The sequence below is a fragment of the Malaclemys terrapin genome, chromosome 1, assembly GCF_027887155.1.
Source record: "Malaclemys terrapin pileata isolate rMalTer1 chromosome 1, rMalTer1.hap1, whole genome shotgun sequence".
Lineage (NCBI taxonomy): Eukaryota > Metazoa > Chordata > Testudines > Emydidae > Malaclemys > Malaclemys terrapin.
In genome coordinates, this window is record NC_071505.1 from 199,457,725 (window position 1) to 199,475,877 (window position 18,153).

An 18,153-nucleotide genomic window follows, 5' to 3' on the forward strand; every position below is an offset into this window, starting at 1 on the left:
TAAGCCCTCCTGCAGGTGTCCTGACTTTTTCTGAAAAACAGGCAAATTGTCCCGTATTTTCTGTCTCCCACCCCCCATCAGTACTACTGGCCAGATCCCGGCTCACCAGCCGCCTGTCTACCAGTGGAGTGCGGAGGGTCCAGTGAACATCGATGGGGGTTGGTATGCAAGGCTGGTGGCGGGGCAAAGATGCAGCGCGAGGGGATGGCCATTCCCCCTGCTGGTCCATCAGTGCAGTACCTCTGTGTACCAGTTTCCAGCCAGCTGGGCCCCCCCTCATCCCGTTTCTGGCCAGCACTGGCTGCGCACTGCGAGCTGTGGTGGCTGGTGAGTGCGGGCAGGCACCAGGTAGCAGCCAGTTATGTAGACTCATAGACTCATAGACTTTAAGGTCAGAAGGGACCATTATGAACATCTGGTCTGACCCCCTGCATGCTGCAGGCCACAAAGCCGTCCCTACCCTTCCTTGAATCTGCTGATGAAGTCCCCAACTCCTGTGTGTTAGTGACTTCAATTGGCAGAGAACCCTCCTGCTAGAGATCCCTGCCCCATGCTGCGGAGGAAGGAGAAAAACCTCCAGGGCCTCAGCCAATCTACCCTGGAGGAAAATTCCTTCCCGACCCCAAATATGGCGATCAGTAAGACCCCGAGCATGTAGGCAAGAGTCTCCAGCTTGACCCTTGTTAGCCATTATACTGTTTACCTACCATTGCTTCGTATTCCTCAGCTAATATGTTTTTCCATTAAACCATTCCCTCCATAAACTTGTCTAACTTAATCTTAAAACCAGACATGTGTTGCCTCTGCTGCCCACCCATTGGCCCTTTATGTGCTTCCTTTCTCCCTGTCCTCTCCCTGCTTTGCCCCTAACCCCCACCCAGCCCTGCTGCTCCTCCATACCCTCCCCCACAGTGGGTGCATCCCACTCCCAGCCCCCGGTTAGAGCGCTCAGTTCACCAACAGCCTGGCCGGCAGAACGGGCGGCTCTATGTATTTTGCCGCCCCAAGCACGGCAGGCAGGCAGCTTTCGGCGGCATGCCTGCGGGAGGTCCGCCTGTCCCGCGCCTTTGGCGTACCCACCGCCGAATTGCCGCCGAAACCGTGGGACCGATGGACCTCCTGCAGGCATGCCGCCAAAGGCAGCCTGACTGCCACCCTCAGGGCAACCGGGAGGCTGCCCTAGTGCGGCTTGCCGCCCTAGGGATGCGCTTGGTGCACTGGTGTCTGGAGCCGCCCCTGGCTGGCAGGCTCCTTCCTTCCCCCACTGCCTCTGGCTGGGCCGGCGCCCCAGGAAAGCCCAAGACCCTCTGGCCCAGGGCGCTGGCCAGAAGGAGCCGAGCCCTGCATGGACCAAAGCCCCGCACAGCACTGGCACAGGGAAGCCTCTCCGCCCCTAAGCTAAGCTCTGGAGTGGCAGGGGGGGGGCAATTTCCAGCCTGTTCACACCCCAAACATGCAGGTTCCACAGCAGCCCCTGAGGCAGGGGTTTAGCACCTCACCCCCTACCCTGGGTCCTTCCCCCAGGGAGCGCAGGGCTGTGCTGTTCACTAGGCCCCCTCCCCTGCTGAGCCACTTCTCTGACCCCATTAGGTGAAGCCCCTGCAGTCAGGTTCCCTGGGCCCTGGTGCACAATACATCCTTAGGGCTTAACCCCTTCCTGCCCACCCTGTAGCTGGAGGCGGCTGGGTTATGTTGGTGGCCAGCAGCAACCTGGAGGTGTTAGCTGCCTTTCCACACCGTGAGGGCAGGAAGGGACAAATTGCTTCCAGACACCCAGAGGGTGGGGGTGGAGGGAAGAGATGAACTCTGCAAAGATACAAGTTAGGTCATCCCTTCCCTCCCTGCAGCTGGAAGCAGCTCCCATCCCTTCCCTCCTGCACAGTGCTGAAAGACTGCTGCTGGCCACGTTCTGGTATGAACCCTGGCAGAAATCTGGGGCGGGGGGGCGGCATATGACCCTGCGTGCCCACCATGTGTTGCCTCAGGAAGACACAGCACCAGGTACCAGGAGAGGCAGGTCCGCCCAGGGGGCCCAGCCAGGCATGGATGGCGGAGAGTGCCAGGCAGGGAGGGTCGGGTTGGTCGATCACCGCCCCCGCCCCTCCTCGGGTGAGAGAGGTGTATGGGACTGTGTGTGTGTGAATGTGGGGGGAGGGGTAGGTGTGTGTGTGTGACCCCTCCCCATGTGAACCCTAAAACCTTAAAGATAAGAAGGTAAATAAAAAGAATCCAACTATGCAGTATTTCTTTTTAACAGGCTCAGTCAACTTGATGTTAATTTGAATGTTTGTACTGCATAGCTCTGATTGATTGCCATTGAACTCACTTGAATATGAGTAATTTTACCTGGTGTCCTGTGTTCAGCATAGGGAAATATGGTCACCCTAGTACTTCCGGAATAGCATGACAATCTGACATGTACCTGGTTTTGTAGGGGAGGAGGAGAACTCACATGTGGATATTGGATTATAAAATACCCATACATTTCTACTATATATACACTTACTCTATTAGTGCGCTATGCTATCATAGCATTACTAATTATTTAATGGAGTAATAATCTCTATTTCACTATTGTATACAATGCAATAAACAGCTGCTGCAATTGATTAAATGGCAAAGCAAAACTTTTAAAGTACCTGCTATTTCCAGCTCATTTGCACACCTGCCAAAATATACTGGTGATGTTTGGGATTTATGAGGAGGAGGTTAAGTTACAGGTTAGTTCAAGAGTTTAAAAGGGCATCTAAATGTGAATTCTGACTACTTTTTTTCCCTACAAAGTTTATGATTCCCATGATGCAGTGCCACTCTTAAAATTTAGACTGTAACCTATAAATAGGGGCTGTAAGGAAAAAACATAGTTTTAAAAATTACCATGCACTAGAAAGCCTATCTTTCCATTGATACCGGAGCAAAATTTTGCAATTATATGATCTTCAAAGAATGTGATACTTTGTTTTAAAATCACTATGTTAAATTTATTAGACTAACTAAACAATTACAATGCAGTTTTATTGCAAAAAAAGGGTCTTTTTTTGTGGAAGACTAGTATTAGTGTCAGCTCTGAATAGATTTCTTGCTGGCACATAAAAAATTCTGCTTTGCAGTTACGTCGTGTAATATTTTTCCTGTCCCCAGTTCCGTTCCCCAGTTCCATTGTTTTCTGCTGCTTCTGGCGACACCTGCAGGTCTAGGCAGAGAGTGGTGAGATTAAAGTTTTTGGTTTTTTTAGGACAGTGGAGCCAAAAATGTATAAACATTCCAGTGCTAAGAACACCATCATTTACAGGTATTCTTCACTGCATGGTAATGTATCCCATGATGGATCATGTAACATTTCAGTTGAAATGCTTTTCTATTAATCTTTGAAAAAGAATTCTTGCAATCAGATAAAAGACATAGTGGCACAATTAGGCATTCTCGGGATTCTGGGAAAAAAAATAAACTTAAAATGTTAATTGGAGAAGGTTCAGAAAAAGAGCAACAAGAATGAATAAGGAATTGGAAAACATGCCTCAGGGAGCTCAATCTATTTAGTATCAAAGAGAATGTTAGGGGGTGATTTTATCACAATCTATAAATACCTACGTGGGAAACAGACATCTGATACCAGAAGGCTCTTCAGTCTAGCAGAGAAAGATATAACACAGACTGGTGGCTGGAAGTTGGAGCTAGACACAATTAGGAATTTGGGGGACGTTCAATGACTGGTGCTAACCAGGCGATCAGACTAGATGATCACAGTGGTCCCTTCTGGCCTTGGAATCTATGACTCTGTCCTGGCTAACTAAAGTTTGCTGATCTAGTTTGAAACACCTCATGTAGGCAGAGCAATTACCAGCTGTAAAATCATGCGGGTTGGCCATGGGGTAGCTTTAAAGTTGTTAAATACTGACTGTGTCTACATAAACTGTTAGCTACTGTGGTTTGAAATAGCCCTTAACTCGAGTTAGCTTTTTTTTTTTGTCGTTTAGACAGGGCCTAACACAGTTTCTACTCTTCTTCACAGCTGGACAGCAGATTGTTTGGAAGGGAAATAAATGGGTAATCACCATGGAAGCTCTTTAGTTTTTTCCAGGTCTGTAATATGTCTTCATCTATTCACAGTTCATTCAGTGGAAGAAGAGACAGACCAGTGGGCCTTTAATATTGTTAGGAAAAGTCAGTGATAAGCTTTCAAACCCAGAAAAGAGTTTATATTAGTTTATATTTTCATTACATTATATCTTCATTACATTATATTGATTTACCTCTTTAAGGTGATCTTTGCAAAGAAAAGGTCTAGAAACTTACTTTAAAAATAAGAAAGTTGAGATTCTCCTTTATATTTCTAAGGGATGCACTTCTGGGATTCACAGACCATAAAAGCCAGCTCTGGTGACCACCTGTTTTATTAACTAGAAATGCTAAATATTAGCCAACTAAGAGTCTCAACCTGATTGGTCAGTTATGATTTCAGGTCTTGATTTTCAGAGAGCTCAGGGCAAGGCAAAGTTGCAGTAATTGCACATACAACTGTATTTGAAATGCAAGCAATGGATGATGATGTCCAGAACTCAAGGACGCTGATGGTGCTCTCTTCTACAGTACTGTACATAAAATACAACTTAACATTGAACAATCTGGACTGGACACAGTCCATTATTACTGTTATGCATCATACTAGATAGTCAAGAGCCACTACCATGTGTTTCCCAGTTAATCCTGAGACACTTAAATTCAATTACACCTCTACCCCGATATAATGCGACCTGATATAACACGAATTCGGATATAATGCGGTAAAGCAGTGCTCCGAGGGGGCGGGGCTGCGCACTCCGGTGGATCAAAGCAAGTTCGATATAACGTGGTTTCACCTATAACACGGTAAGATTTTTTGGCCCCCCCGAGAACAGCGTTATATTGAGATAGAGGTGTACATTTGAATGAACTCCATGTCTGTATTCCTTGGCCACCCACTTACACAGATGGGGTGTGTGTATGTTTCCTAACCCTTCTCTGTTCTATCTTGCAGATGGTGCTGCTGGCTCGCTGCGAGGGACGCTGCAGTCAGACATCACGCTCTGAGCCGATGGTCTCCTTCAGCACAGTCCTAAAACAACCATTCCGTTCTACCTGCCACTGTTGCCGGCCCCAGACCTCCAAGCTGAAAGCAATGAGGTTGCGCTGCTCAGGTGGCATGAGGCTCACTGCTACCTACCGCTACATCTTGTCCTGCCATTGTGAAGAGTGCAACTCCTAGGGGGACACCAGTTGCAATGAGGAGAGGGGGGACACTGCTCCCAGAAAGCAACTCCAGCCACTGAGAACTCACCAGCACACTATTAAAGTATTCCTACTACCAGGGCTCATCACGCTGGGTTGGATTTGAGAGGTAGAAAATGAAAGACACTGAGGCCCTGGATTGTGCTGATTGTGAAAACAAAGACATCCATCTGCTGGTCTGTGCTGAAGACAAAACCCTGGAGACATGAATCTTTTTTTCCCCCTGAAAGGATACTTTGGGGGGTATATTTTCAGGCTCAGCCTTTCTTCTGCTCTGAATAAGGACTAATGGGAGTTTTATTATTTTTGCCAGTGAACAATAAAGAGACAGAGAGAGAACAACGGGGGTCCATCTGCTGGAGATACTATATTCTACAAGAGTTGACATTTGGAAGCAGGATGGCTCCATTCCTGCATATGACTGCTTATTGTGTCATTCTATTCTTGATCCCTTAGTTATATTGCCCTTCAGAATGAACTCCGTTGATGGTAAGGGATATATGTTACTTGATCTGGCAGACAAGTTCTGGACAATTTTAACTGCGGTTTAGCTGAAATTACAGATAAATAAATAAATGAAAAGTGAACTGGATAGCGAACGAGGCATGGGAATTGTCCTGCTCTAAATGGTTCAAATGATTATTTGTAGTGGATTGCATCACAACTTGGTGGCTGAGTGACATTTAGAAAGAAAAAGGTCATGCAGTTCATTCTTTCTCCTCTAATATCCCGGGGGTGATCATTATAGCCAGACTGTAGCTGTCACAAAGTGCACTAATTAAAAACTAGAAACTAAGCCCTGGTTTACAATTTAAAAATGGAGCCTCTTAAACAGAATCTCTTCTTAAACTGGGCTGGCCTCAGGAGGAACAGATCCCAGAGCTGCCAGAATAATAACAATATGTAGGAATACTTTTTATCCATAGATCTCAACGTACTTCATCCAAAGTGAGTAAGTATCATATCCCTGTTTTAAAGATAAAGAATCTGAGGCACAGGGGAGTTAACTGATCTGCCTGCAACAAGGCCATGGCAGAGCCTGAATCCCAGTCGTGTACTAATTACTGGATCATGCTGCTTCTCTGCAAGGGAGGATCCGACCACCAGTTGCCTTCCCCTCTAGGACCCCTGTTGTACAAGGAAATAGGCCTAGCCCATGAGTTACAGAGGTTGCCTGGCATGCAAACAGAGGTGATGTGGGGGGCGGGGAGGGGTAGGGTCACATGGCCCCCCAATTTGCTGCTTGGCTTGTACTGAGCATGGTTACATGGACTGAGCATGCTCAGTAACATATGCTGAAGCCACTGCCCTCACTGTAACCCCCCACCACTATCAGAAGGCCGTTGTCTCTGCAAAGTTTCAAAAAAACGGTGCCCCTAAGTGGCAGATTACTTTATATGCAGTTAAAGCTGACTCCACTCTTAAACATTTAGTTTTTGGGAGGGTCAGTTGAACAATAAATACCCATAGCCTTCCACAACACGGAAACTATGTAAATTTATTTGGATCTTGGCTCCTTTTAATGGCGATATACTGAATAGGATAGTCTATCTCTTCCCGGCACCCAGATCAACCTAAACAGACGTTCCATGTGAGATAGTCAAAGCCAAAGAAGTAGAGAGCGCATGGAAGCATCTTCCATGGCTCATAATGCCAGATTCAGTCCAGCTTCAAATCCACACTGACACCCACCTGGAATATGGCTAAAGTCCAATAGTTACTCCAGCAGTAATCTGAACGTTATTGCACAATGATGAATAGGAGAGGCAGAGGTTGGGGTTGGGAGTGGGTAGACAAATCCAGAATGCAGCCCATCTGTTGTATGCCATCTAATCTGTCTTGAACAATTGCCATATATAGCAACCAGGCTTTTGACAGTTACATCACAGGGATTCCATTGAGCATGCTCAAGGAGTCCCCAAGGTCTTTCTCTAATATAAAGAAACAGATTAAGTGGCCTGAAATTGGGAAGTGAGGATTTCCATGGCTTACATATGCATTACCGTGGTCGACCGGGCAGAACCAATGTCCTTGACCATTACTTCCCCAGGAGTACTATAGGAAGTAGTGAGAAGTGGCAGGCATATACTCAGCTGAATTCTGGAGCAGGATATAATTCAGTAAAAGTAGAAAATGATTGGGGCCAAACGTACACAGACTCTTATAGATATTAGTGATAGATAGGTGTTATAGACTGAAAAGGGTAGCCCCTGTCTGCTGGAGAATATCTTGTCATTAATGGCCAGTTTTAAATAAGAACTCTTAGAGCTGTGGATGAAGAGTGAATCAAATTGTTATGAGCTATGTAGCTCATAGTCAAATGCCAGGACCATGACTGAAGGACCACAATTGGGACGTGATTCATTATTTCATTCTGATGGTGATTCTTTTCATATCTGATGAATGGTTTGAACATGACAGATAGGAGTGTGTACTGAACATTATTACTTAACTAGTTTGTACAAGGCCCCCACCTCCACCCAAAGGAACATTTTTGTGCGCCTTTCTGTCTGTCCAACCTTCATTATCTAAAACTCTTCATTATCCAAAACAGGATCGTGTCTCCATATTAATTATATAGAAAATTCCCCTGATTATCTGAACCATTAATAATCTAAAATTATAGTGGTTGCCCTAGTACATTTTCAGTTTTATCTTTGATAACTACATACTATTACCTCAAAATATACAAAGTATCCCTGTACTTAGGACAGAGAATTCTGCATGAGCTGAAGTCATGTTATTTAGTTAACAAAGGTACTGGAAACATTTTAAGGGCAACTGCTGGTATTCAGTGTCTCTCCCTTTTTCCCCACCACATGACATCCAGGGGCAGGTCCTCAGCTCCACTGACGTTACTAGAGCTCTGACAATTTACACAGGCTGAGGATCTGCCACTTGAAGCTTTTACTGTACAGTAGCCAATGTCTCAAGCTAGACAAGACTGGATTGATGACTAATACCAAATTGAAAAACTCATTGATTGTGCTGTTGCTCTCTCTCTTTGGTAAGAAGAGAGGGGGGGTTAAAGAAAGACTTTCACACCAGAGCCAACTTAGAAAAAAGAGAATATTTATAGTGAGAGAAAAACTTGGGATCTATTTATTCCTGTGTCCGTTTTCCATCACAATGCAAGAGCTATTATTGTGACAATAAGTCTCACAGAAGATATTTGTGTTTTAACAAAAGCTTTCTCTCACACCCAAGATTCCTTTCCCTTCTCTTGATCCTATAGTGAAGTCATCTCCTTGTAACCTCAAAATCTGTTGCCAGGCAAATAATTGTGATGTCAATTCAACTTGTTTTACTTAATTATAGGGTCAAATAAATATAATAGAGTTGGGACATGAAGGTGCCAACCCTATTTGCAAACAAGTTGAATTGGTAAATAACAAACTCTGAGCCAAATCTTTAAGTTCTTACTTGGTTTTTGCTTAGCCCTTCCTCAGGTAAAACTCTTATTGACTTCAGAAGATAAGGACCGAAGGCCCAGTTTTCATGTAGCATGGGAATTATCCAGCCCTAGACAGTTGAAATGATTATTAGTAGTGGACTTCATGACAACTCACTGGCTGAATGATGTTTAGAAAGAAAAAGGTCATGCAATTCATTTTTCCTCCTCTAACATCCCTGGGGGTTATCATTACAGCCAGACTGTAGCTGTCACTAAACAAGTGCCTAAAATTTAGCACCTAAATCCATATTTTGACACCGATATATCCATTGTAGGCAACTAAACAAAGTACATAAATCATCAGTTATGTGCAACAATATGGATTCAAGTGCCCCATGTAGAGCAACCATCTTTGAAAACAAAGGACCACAGGATTTGACTCATTGTGCGAGAAAACATGAAAATTAAATGACTTTGTTTCCTTAGCATGAGATTGTACTTGATACATATCTGATATGTTCTGAAGGTTTGACTACACTCTAAGTACCTTTATAATAATGTTGTTCCTTGAGAACAGAAAGGGATAATTGTCTAGATAATGCTGAGGAGTGGGTTCTTTGCAATAGTGTCCTCTCCTCAGCATCTGAATGTGTGTGTCTGTGTGGTTTTTCTTTTTCCACTGAGGTTGACCCTTCCTGAAGAAGGATCCACCACACTTGTAGGATGGGCAGCTTCCTCCAAGAACATTCTGTGGTTGCCCAACAGGTGATGCTTCTACAACCAAAGGCCACCATCACCTCTCCCCGCTTTTCTGTCTCATCCTCCCCTTTCTTCCTTTCTCTTCATCATGTTCTTAATGTGTGGGCCACAAAATCAGACCCCCAACAATCTCTTCTGTATCCACATCTCCCATTGTGTACTACGCAGTGTCATGCTACCCAATTGGTTTACTTTTTAAAACCATATACTACCGCATCAGCAATGCTATAGTTCAATTTGAATTGGGTTAATTGCATTAAAATGATTTACTAATGGAGCCCCTACAGAGAAAGACACAAACTTGGAGCATGGAAAAGAACTATAATGAAGAGCTTCATCGGGATTGTTTATGTGTAAGAAATACGTTATAAGCCAATGTTGTATATCGGAGACCCCATAAGGAAGAAGTTGTGATGTGCCAGAATAAAAAGACCATAATCTAGCATACGTTGAGTACTATGGCCCCACTTCAGTGGGACCACTCATGTGCTTAAAGTCACATGCATGTTTAAGTGCTTTTGCTGGGTCAGTCCCTATATAAATAATAACAATTAACTTAAGAGCTCACTGTTTTCCTGAAGATGTCCACAGGGACATTAATTGTGCTTTCCCTTGGCTTGTGAGCATGGAGAACTTTTACAGATAAGAGACCCTGAGCCTGGCTGTCTCTGCTTGGCATAATCAAGTGCTTTTGTCAGCTGTTTGTACAATGCTAAGTACAATAAAAGGGCCTGATATGAAGTTCATTGACATTAAGGGGAGTCCGTAGTCTTTGATGGGCTTCAGATCAGGTCCTAAATGAGCGCTTTTTACTGTCCATCAAATAACAAATTAAAACATTTTATAATCTCAGAGACAGGTGTGCGACAGGGCAACTCTAGCAGATTTGCACTGACACACAGACCAAGATGTATAATTTGCAGTTAAATGTGTTTTTGTGAACAGGCAAGAAGAATACAAACTAAAAGTTACTGCAGCAGTGGAATATTCCAATCTCCTGCTCTTCCGTGTGTCTTTCTTCAGTGCTGCTTCTGCTTTTTAGCATCTGATTTGGGAAGAAGAGCTATTTAGAATGCTGGTGTGTCCTTTTCTGGATGGCAAGGTGTATTTCAGTGTTGTTTTCCTATGCTACTAAAGTTAATGGAAGGTTTGCAATGGAGTTTGAGAGGAATGGGATTAGGCCCTAAAGAATAGAAAACTCCGCGTAGCAGGGAATTTGCCCTCCAGCTCTGTGCATAGGTATTTTTCAGAAAATCCAAACAGTTAAAAAAGTTCATAGTACTGGCAGGAGACTGAAACAGATCACCGCGAGCATATGGAGCTTCAGTATTTATAAGGGTGTTTTTCTTACCTTCTTTGACTCGATAGATGTTTGAAACACAAAGGTTGAAACAAAAACATGAATGCAGCACAAGTGATTGACAACTTTACTAGAGAGATTACACTGCTACAGATACTGAAACAGGCGCCCTTACAAATATGCTGCACAGAGTGTTTTAAACTAGCTGCAGATCAGCTTCTTATACTGTGCAAGTGCAAAAAGGGGTGGTCGGAAATGTGAATAATGAGTCTATCCCTGGTATTCTGTGAGTAATGGGTCAAAATCTTTACATGGGGCTCAAAGAAATGCTGGACAGGTATAATCAACAGCTTCCAACTGACTTAGCCAGGCAGGGTACAGATCTGGGCCCTTCAGTGATTCGTGCTAGGAGAAAGATGCTTTACATGGATCAGAAGATGGTACTCCTGAGTTCAAGGGTCTTGTTGGTGGGAATAAGCATTCCTGTTGGGGCTTCACAGAGAAATACATGGTCCAGAAATACCAGTGGTGACAAACAGACCATTCTGGAACATTGTGAGGAATCTAAACGGGCTATCAAGGAAACACCGTAAATCTTTTACCTGTGACAAAAATCAATCCTTCCTTTAGCCAGCTGACCAAAATTAACCAATAACAACATGGCTCATTTAAAAAAAACAAAACTTAAAAAAAAAATAAAACTCCCTGAGTAATTTACTAACCAGAACATCATTTGCTACGGGATTCAGGGGCAGTTGCCCCCTCAACTTTCATAGGTCTATTTGCTTCCTTATGTCTTCCATTTCCCTCCAGCCCCAGATTTGCAGGGTATAACATAATCACATAGAATGTTCTATATGCTGACACAACTTTGCCTCCCACCAGAATTTTTCTGAAATGATGCCCCTGTTTACAAATATTCTTCTTCCAGGAAGAGTTAAAGCGCTAGCCTATAGATAGATCAGTTTGCTTTTAACTGTAACCACGAGCGCTACATGGATTTTATGATTTTCTAATTTTCCATCAGGACTAGGCTCTTTTGACTGCACTCTACTTTCAAATAGAAAAAGCATCTGAAAACATAAAAGCATCCATTCCTTTCATATGAAAGCAATATGAGGTTTTCAGTATTGTAATTTTGCAGGGGTAGTAAGATTCTTAAGAACAATTAGCCACAGGTCACTGTTTTATTTAGAAGCAATTTGGTACCATTAAACATGAGACATAATATATATAATACTGTATTTATTAGCTGGTTGAGTCTCTTTTTTTGAGGCGTCTCCCTGCAGCCTCACAACTGTCACTCCCTCTGACCTCTATTAATGTTTCACTTCAATGACCAGCAGGTGTCACTGCCGAGCAACATGAGGCTCAGATTCTCTGATCTGGGAGCAATGCAGCCGCAAGCAGCTCAAACCCTTTTGGTTTAGGGAGCAAGAGGTTAATGTTGATGCTCATTTGTAAAATACTTAGATCCAAATAAACACAGTGCTCTAAATGCTATGGAAAGAGGGATGTTTACATACGCCAATAATGTTAATGAATCTATGTGCATAACACATTTACATGTATATACTGTATTGCTATCTGCCAGATATGTTGCACGGCTATAACATGTGACAATTAAGCAGCTTTTGCAAAAAGAATAACTACACTTTTGTGAGTTATAAATGCTGCATGAGCAAAATGACTTGCCATGACCAAAACCACTTGCCAGATTTGGGTCACTTGGAGTTGGCTTTGTGCATAATACTATCTTGTCAGGAGCATCACTGTTTGGCACTGAGGATTCAAATATAGGAAAGTTTGCGGGCTATAAGTTTGAATTTCACAGTTGCTGTAGCAAGATGGCTGCAGCATAATGTACATATAATGGGGTGCAGGAGGGCATGCCTGAGCTCGCAGTGACTGATACGATAGTATTTTATTTCAATAAACCAGTAAATGTTTTGTGTGCTCTGTTGACAATTTGTAAAAGTAGAAAACCTGTTTTGTGATTATTTTTTGTGACAGAAGATGTTGGTATGTTATTACAGATAAAGGAAGGCCTCAAATTATTTTTCAAATATGTTGTTATTTTAGTTTCTCACCATCTCCTGTGGCTACAGAAGACCAGCAGCTGCAGTTTTTTTCTGGTGGCTCATTGGGTCTGGATTCTGGTCTCACTCACGCTGGTTTTACACCACATAACTCCACTGAATTTAATCCAGTTACTTCTGACGTACACTCGTTCGAACGGAGAAGTAGGCTCTTTGTGTGCCCATCAGTGTAGAAGCCATTCTTCTGATCAATCTAATTTCAGTATGGGCCAAATCCGGGCATCCTTGCTCACTTTCACTAGTACCTAACTTATTGATCATTCTCACTGAAAGCAGGTGAGTTATTCAAGAAGTAAGGCATTACTTATTGTGAGAAAAGGAGTTAGACTCTTACCTGTAGGAAGTCTCATGTCTCTAGTGGGTACTCTTGCAATCTATATTTTCTCTAGTCCTCTTCCTTATAGTCAATCCACAGATATTTCTGTTTTATTAACTTCAGGACATTTGCCTGGTTTATTGTCTCTTTAATACAATTATTGCTCTGGGCATTTGGAAACCGTGCCTCATCTAAACTCTTGTATGATATTAAAAAGTGCAGCTCTTTCCCCATTGACTATAACCATAGGAAGGGAAAGATGGCACAAGGGGAGCAGGGATCTCTAATTCCTTTAGTTTATTATTAATTGTTGTGTATTTGGGGACAATGAGAGTGTGTTCTGTGTTCTATTGAACATTGAGTATGGGACTTGTCCCAAGAAGAATCCTTAATTAACACTAAGGGCTTATCAAGAGGAACAGTTCATGTGTGGCAGACTGGGGTTTAAATCTACTTTACACTAGTGTGCTGCATACCAACTGCCCATGTGGATGTTGCTGCCCCACACTAGCAGTACCCTAGTGTGCTTTGATCTACTCCCATTTCAAAGCAGGGTAGATCAAAGTGCACTAGGCAACTTTTAGTGTGATGCAGCCGGTTCCACATGGATAATCATTGTGCAGTGTAAATTTATACCCCGGTCTGTCCTGCACTAACTGTAAACCTAGACAAGCCCTAACTGGATTAACATTAAGGGCTTGGCTACATGGAGGCATTCAGGAAAACTAATCTGAATTAACTTTCAAAGTGGATTAGGTAAACCACATTAAACCCCTTAAAGTGCTCTTAATTTGATTTAGCTTAATTCACCTCGGAACCCTGTGTGGACACTCTTATTTAGAATTAAAGTGGCTTTGTCTACGCTGGCAGAGTTACAGCGCCGGCAGTTACAGCGCCGCTCAGAAAGCACTGACGGGAAAGCACAGTTGTGTGTTCATACTGTCAGCTGCCTGCACAATAGCGTGTTCACACTGTGACACCTGCAGCAGCATTCAGAGCGGTGCATTCTGGGCAGCTAGCCCACAGAGCATCTTTTCCTCTTCTACCGCTAAGAGTTGTGGGAAGGTGGAGGGGTTCGCGGGCTATCCTGGGTCCTGTCCCAATGCCCCACGATGCATTGCTTCGCACCCCAGCAACCTCTGTGCTTCCATCTGCATTTGGCGCCATCTTTCAACGATTTGTGTACTGCGCACTCTGCCTCTTTGGTCTGCAGGAATGGAGCCCGAGCTGTTGACCGGTATGCTGCTTGCTCTGACTAACATGTCACGAGTGGCAGTGGAGTTATTCCTTAAACTATAGGGGCAAGAGGAGTTCAACATTGATCTCGCCATGCGTAGTAGCTACAACACGAGCTTGCTTGTGGCATTGTTGAAGGTGCTGAGCACAGAGAACGTCGCTTTTGGGCTCAGGAAACAAGCACTGAATGGTGGGATCACATCGTGATGCACGTCTGGGATGACAAGCAGTGGCTGCAGAACTTTTGGATGAGGAAAGCCACATTTACGGGACTGTGTGATGAGCTCATCCCAGCCCTGCAGTGCAAGGACACGAGAATAAGAGCTGCCCTGCCAGTGGAGAAGTGCATGGGCGATTGCACTGTGGAAACTGGCTACTCCAGACTGCTACTGATCGATTGCTAACCAGTTCAGAGTGGGAAAGTCGAGCGGTGGACTTGTGTTGATGGAAGTTTGCAGGGCCGTTAATTGCATTCTGCTCTGAAAGACTGTGACTCTAGGCAATGTGCATGACATTGTGGATGGCTTTGCACAAATGGGCTTCCCTAACTACAGAGGTGCGATAGCTGGCACGCATATTCCAATTACGGCACCAGACCACCTAGCCACTGCTTCAATTCTTGTTTTTCAGTCACGGAGTGCATCATGACCTCATGCAGAAAGTCCTCCTTAGTTCTCCATGGCCACTTTCTAATTCTGTGCAGCCGTTCAGCCACCAATAACAAAGAGGGAGGTTGGGCTCCCAAGGTCATATCTGTAAAGCCATAATGCAACATTTTACAGAAGCAGTGTTGTTTGCAACACACAGACCACTGATTCAGTGATTTAAAACACAACCACTATTCACATACCTGTCACTAATTGGCTGACCCCAGGCAAGCACACATGAGCCACAAGACCCCCAGAATGGTGAGTAACCACAGGGGCAGGGGAAATCAGTGTTCCAGGACCGTACTGTACACTGGGCATGTGGCTCTTGGGGAGAGCCAGCACTGTAGGGGCGACCTTATAATCATTACTGTCCCCGCATTTTCCACAGGCTGTGTTCATTATGGAAGATATCTCAGTGCTGAGGGTGAGCAGGGAATCAAGGGAGGGTCTTCTCCAAGACTGCGGCTTCTGCCTTGACCCTTATGTGGCTCACCTGTGTGCAGCAATGGTTCCCCCACAACGGTGACGGCAGAGTGGCGCGGAAAAGTTACCCTTAATGGGGAAAGAAACAAAGCAGCTCTGCCAAAGAACCCGTGGCAGCAGATTGCCCAGTATGTCCATGAGAGTTTCCCGGAGTTTCCTGGAGTACCACGTCCAGCTCTTTGTAGAACTGGCAGCTTGTGGGGGCAGCACCGAAGCAGCGGTTTGCCTCCCGCACCTTGTGGTAGGCGTTCCGCAGCTGCTTCACTTTGACCCTGCACTGCAGTGTGTCCTGGTCGTGGCCCCTTTCTGTCATGCATCATTAAATCTGTCCATAGGTATCATAATTCCTACGGCTGGAGTGCAGCTGAGACTGCACAGCCTCCGCTCCCCTAACGCTGATGAGGTCCAGCACCTTGCCATTGTTCCAAGCGGGGGATCACCTGGTGCATGGAGCAGGCACGTTCACCTGGAAAGATGTGCTGAAACCACTGCACGCCCCACCAAGCAAACAGGAAGGGGACTTTCAAAATTCCCAAGGAATTTATGGGGTGGGGATGACGGTTGGTCACCTGAGGACAGGGCAGTAGAGTTCAAACCGATGACCAGAGAGGCGAGAACAGCTACTGTGGGACACCTCCCAGAGGCCAATTGCAGTGCTGTAATCGACCAGGGTGTCTGTACTGGCACCACGGCGCTGTAGGCCCGGTGCAGAAATCTGTACATTGGGGTGGAATTTTTTACAGTGCTGCAACTGTGCAGTTTCTGCACACTAAGTGGCTTGGCAATGTGTACACCTCAGGAGTTACAACGCAGAAACCTGCTTTACTGCGTAGAAACTTGTCAGTGTAGACAAGGCCTTAATTTACTTTGGAAGTGAATTAAGATAAACTGAATTAAAGCTACTTCAATTTTCAATGATTGTTCACACACAGGTTTAATGTGATTTACTAATCCACTTCAAATTCATATTTTTACTTAATTCAGATTAAAGTTCCTAAGTGTTTCTCTGTAGATCCACGCTAAGTGAATTCTGTAAACACCTGTGGTGAGATTTTCAAAGACTCTCAGGGCTAAATCTTCAAAGGCATTTAGGTGCCTAAATCCCATTAATTGTAATGGGAGTTAGGTTCCTAATTATCTTTGAGAATCTGGGCTTTAGTGCTATCCCAACTTGCTTCCAGTGAAGTCAAAGAAAAATTCCCACTAATTTTAGTGGGAATGGAATCAGGCCCTCACTGAGCCTTTGAAAATCCCTCTCTTAGGATCCAGTCCTGAGATGGGTCTAGTCCAGGGGTGGCAAATGGCCGCAACCGGCTCATCGGACCGGGGAGCGGGGTTGGGAGCTTTACCCGCTCTGGTGCTCCAGCAAGGGAGTGGGGTCAGGGACTTGCCTTGCTCTGCTCTGTGCGTGCAGCAGCTCCGCACGGCTCCCAGAAGCAGGGACAGCCCACGCTACCCCCACCCCAAGCACTGGCTCTGCAGCTCCCATTGGCTGGGAACTGCAGCCAGTGGGCGCTATGGGGACGGTGCCTGCGGATGGAGCAATGCGCAGAGCAGCATGGCCCCGCCTCCGTGTGGGAGTTGGATGGGGGATGGGCCGCTGTTTCCAGGAGATGCTTCACGTAAGCATCACCCGAATCCTGCACCCCTGAGCCCCACCGCACCCCAACCCCCTGCCCCAGCCCTGATCGCCCTCCAAACCCTTTGATCCCAGCTTGGAGCACCCCCTTGCACCCCAAACCCCTCATCCCCAGCCCCACCCCAGAGTCTGCACCCCCAGCCGGAGCCTCACCCCCCCATGCGCCCCAATCCCCTGCCCCAGCTGAGAGCCGCCTCCCATCCTCTGAACCCCTCCATCCCAGCCCACAGCACCCTCCTGCACCCCAAACCCCTCATCCCCAGCCCCACCCCAGAGTCTGCACCTCCAGCCAGAGCCCTCATCCCCTCCATGCGCCCTAATCTCCTGCCCCAGCTGGCCCTCCATACAGTTTCCATACTGAGTTGTGGCCCTCAGGACAAAAAGTTTGCCCACACTTGGTCTATTCATATTAATAATGGCTATTCAAAGGGGTAGATGTTTGCAGTTCTCAGCATTTTAAGTTCAAAATTCAGTTAACATTAATTTAGGTAAGTTCAGACTTTAGTTATTCAGCTTTTCTTCCTCTCTGTTTTTCTGCCCCTCCATTCCTACCACATCAGCCCTACTCAGGTTTTGAGAGAGAGTTACTAATACTGCACACATCCGGGGGCCTTCACATATAAATCTGTAGCTGAAAATGCAGTTTGGCAAATGTGGAGGGTCCTGTAAGATGTTGTCGCAAATATATGAGGACTGAAATTTAACTCTAGTTTTGCATTAAGTCTTTAAGCTCAAATATTAAATATCCATGAATAATGTCAGTGTTGGCTTCCCACATTTAGGACTGGTCAACACTAAAGCTTTAAATCGACATAAGTTACTCTACTTCAGTTACGTAAGTGAAATTGACATAACGTAGGTTGACTTACAGTGGTGTCTACACCACGCTATACTGATGGGAGATGCTCTCCCGCCAACTTACCTTATGCTTCTTGGGGAGCTGGAGTATACACATCAATGGGACAGCACTCTGCCATCGACTTAGTGGGTCTTCACCAGATCCACTAAA

General features: G+C 45.1%; 1 protein-coding gene across 4 annotated transcripts in view; it reads left to right on the forward strand.

The window, feature by feature from the left end:
* Positions 1-12,778, forward strand: part of NDP (norrin cystine knot growth factor NDP) — a 31,418-nt gene extending 18,640 nt beyond the window's left edge. For all 4 annotated transcript variants that reach the window (XM_054005508.1, XM_054005502.1, XM_054005521.1 and 1 more), the window contains exon 3: positions 5,018-12,778. In XM_054005508.1, coding sequence (XP_053861483.1) covers positions 5,018-5,245 — 228 coding nt within the window. In that variant the 3' untranslated portion in view covers positions 5,246-12,778. The remainder of the gene's footprint in view (positions 1-5,017) is intronic.
* The last annotated feature ends 5,375 nt before the right edge of the window (positions 12,779-18,153 follow it).